Raw genomic sequence first — 2,190 nt, 5'->3', positions numbered from 1 at the left:
CCTTCCGCTATTTATTACAATGGTTATGAGAAGATTTTCTCAGTCATTTTGAATCATTTTAAGAGAGGAATTAGTTTGTAGTTTTTACTATTAAATTCTTAATTTTTGTATATCAACAACATCAAATTTTTACCGCCATATTTCTTCTTTCAATATGATATCATATTGAAATAAATTTTGAGAACAAATAAAAAATAATAATTAAGATTCATAATACGAAGTAATAGTTAATTGGTTTAAGGGGTAAAAAACTAAATAAGGGGAATTTCCATAGCCATTATTTTCTTAAGGGAATTTTTTATAGTTCAACATCAGGTACGCATACTATAGAAAACTATTTTTTATTGATTTTTTTTTATTTTTTATATGAACTAATTGCAATTTTCAATTTTTGAAGGTGGATATTAAGAAAATGTTTGAAGGCTACTTTCAAGTAAATCTTTATTTATTTTGATTTAGAAGTTGTTAATACCTATATACCAATTGTTCAATATGTTTATACAAAGTATAATGAATTACTAAATTTGCGAAAAAAATTATTGAAAATGTTCTAATCTTATCTTTTCATTATTAAAATAATTTCTTATAAAATTTGTACTTTAAATTAGGGCCCAATATATAAGGTTAGAACAGAGCCCCTAAAACATTTTAGGTGACCCTGAATATAAGATTAATAGGTGCTAATTTTATTCATTTTACTTTACATAATACTCTCTCCACATATGCGGAGATATAAGAGAGTTATTTGCTTTATTACAAATGTTATGCAAGTAGGTGATTGATTTATTTTGATAAATGTATAACTTGGACTATGAAAAAGATAGCATGTGAGAGAGAATAATTTTTTTTAACCATAGTTATAGGGAACATGAAAGAGAGTGAGAGAGAAATGGCACTCCATCTGTTTTATAATGTTAGTCCCGTTTTGAATCTTTTTACTATTAAAAATTTGTGAGAATATGTAAAATCTCTCTCTATATATGAGAACAAATATAGTCGTATGAGTTATAGTTTTATTCTGCTTGATGAGTACATTTTTAATATCTAATTTTTATAATTTTTGTTAGTGTAAAATTTAAGATATTTGCGATCAAAGATTTGCATTGATATACGTAAATGAGACTAACATTATGAAACGGATTGAGTAAAATATTTTAGGTGGTGTTTTAGGAAAGTGAGAAAAATAATAAAATATAATATATAATTACCAAATACAGAAACGATGACACATGTTAGTAGCATGTGTTCCGTTTGCATTTTAATAATTAGATAATAGAGAGTGGTTTGTTAACTACAAAGTATAAAAAGACAAACAAGAAATGAGAAACTACCATTATGAACTTAATATTTTTTTTAGAGAGAGTAATGATCGAACTGACATGTGTCATTAATTATGTCAACTTTAATTTTAGTAACAAATTGAAAAATCATATCTTATAGTTAAGGAAATAATAGATCTTTTATTAATATTTCAATTTGAATTGACCTTATTATTGAAAAAATAATGGTTGTTTTTAATTTATTTCTAAAAATAAGCTAAAAAGTTGAGTAAAAAAAGATACTTTTGATTTTGATTTTTATTATTATTAAATGCTCACATCAATATTAAATTATATTTTATTGTGGTTTGGGGATCACAATATAAAAGTAGGTACATTATATGTATTGTTACTCTATCATAAAACTTAAAGCATTTTGAAGGGAAAAATCTTTTGATAAATGGCCAATTTTTTTGCGAAATCTTCAATTTTCTTAGCATTGTTAATTTTCACCTTGCTTGTCCACCTCGCACATTTATCTGAGTCTTATATCGAAAGTGATCGCAAAAAGATACTAATTGCTAAAGGCTGGTGTAAGTATGATCGTGAAACAACTGTTTCCATTGTGAATCACTTGGCAACAAATGAGTCACTAACCATACATTGCCAATCAAAGAACGATGATCTTGGTATTCATATCCTAAGTTATGGACAAGTATATAGTTTTAAGTTTAGGCCTAATATTTGGGGAACTACTCTTTATTTTTGTGGATTTACATGGAGTGGTGGCTCCAAAGTTTGTGATGTTTACAAGTATAGAAGAGATAGGTTGAGGTGTTGTGGAGATGTTCGTTGGGAAGTTCAACGCAAGGGCATATCTAGTCCTAGTACCTTTGGTAAAGGTCACGAGGTTTTTTATCCTTGGGATTGA

General features: G+C 26.8%; 1 protein-coding gene across 1 annotated transcript; it reads left to right on the top strand.

The window, feature by feature from the left end:
* The first annotated feature begins 1,719 nt into the window (after window positions 1-1,719).
* On the top strand, window positions 1,720-2,190 carry LOC110722904 (S-protein homolog 5-like). The gene has a single exon (XM_021902194.1). The coding sequence runs from the start codon at window positions 1,720-1,722 to the stop codon at window positions 2,188-2,190; it is 471 nt and encodes a 156-aa protein (XP_021757886.1).

This window comes from Chenopodium quinoa, unplaced genomic scaffold (genome assembly GCF_001683475.1).
Source record: "Chenopodium quinoa cultivar QQ74 unplaced genomic scaffold, ASM168347v1, whole genome shotgun sequence".
NCBI lineage: Eukaryota > Viridiplantae > Streptophyta > Magnoliopsida > Caryophyllales > Amaranthaceae > Chenopodium > Chenopodium quinoa.
This window is presented reverse-complemented; position numbering and strand designations above follow the sequence as displayed.

Bases quoted from the DNA above. Each gene is read 5' to 3' on its own strand.
- LOC110722904 (XM_021902194.1), top strand. From the start codon at position 1,720: ATGGCCAATTTTTTTGCGAAATCTTCAATTTTCTTAGCATTGTTAATT.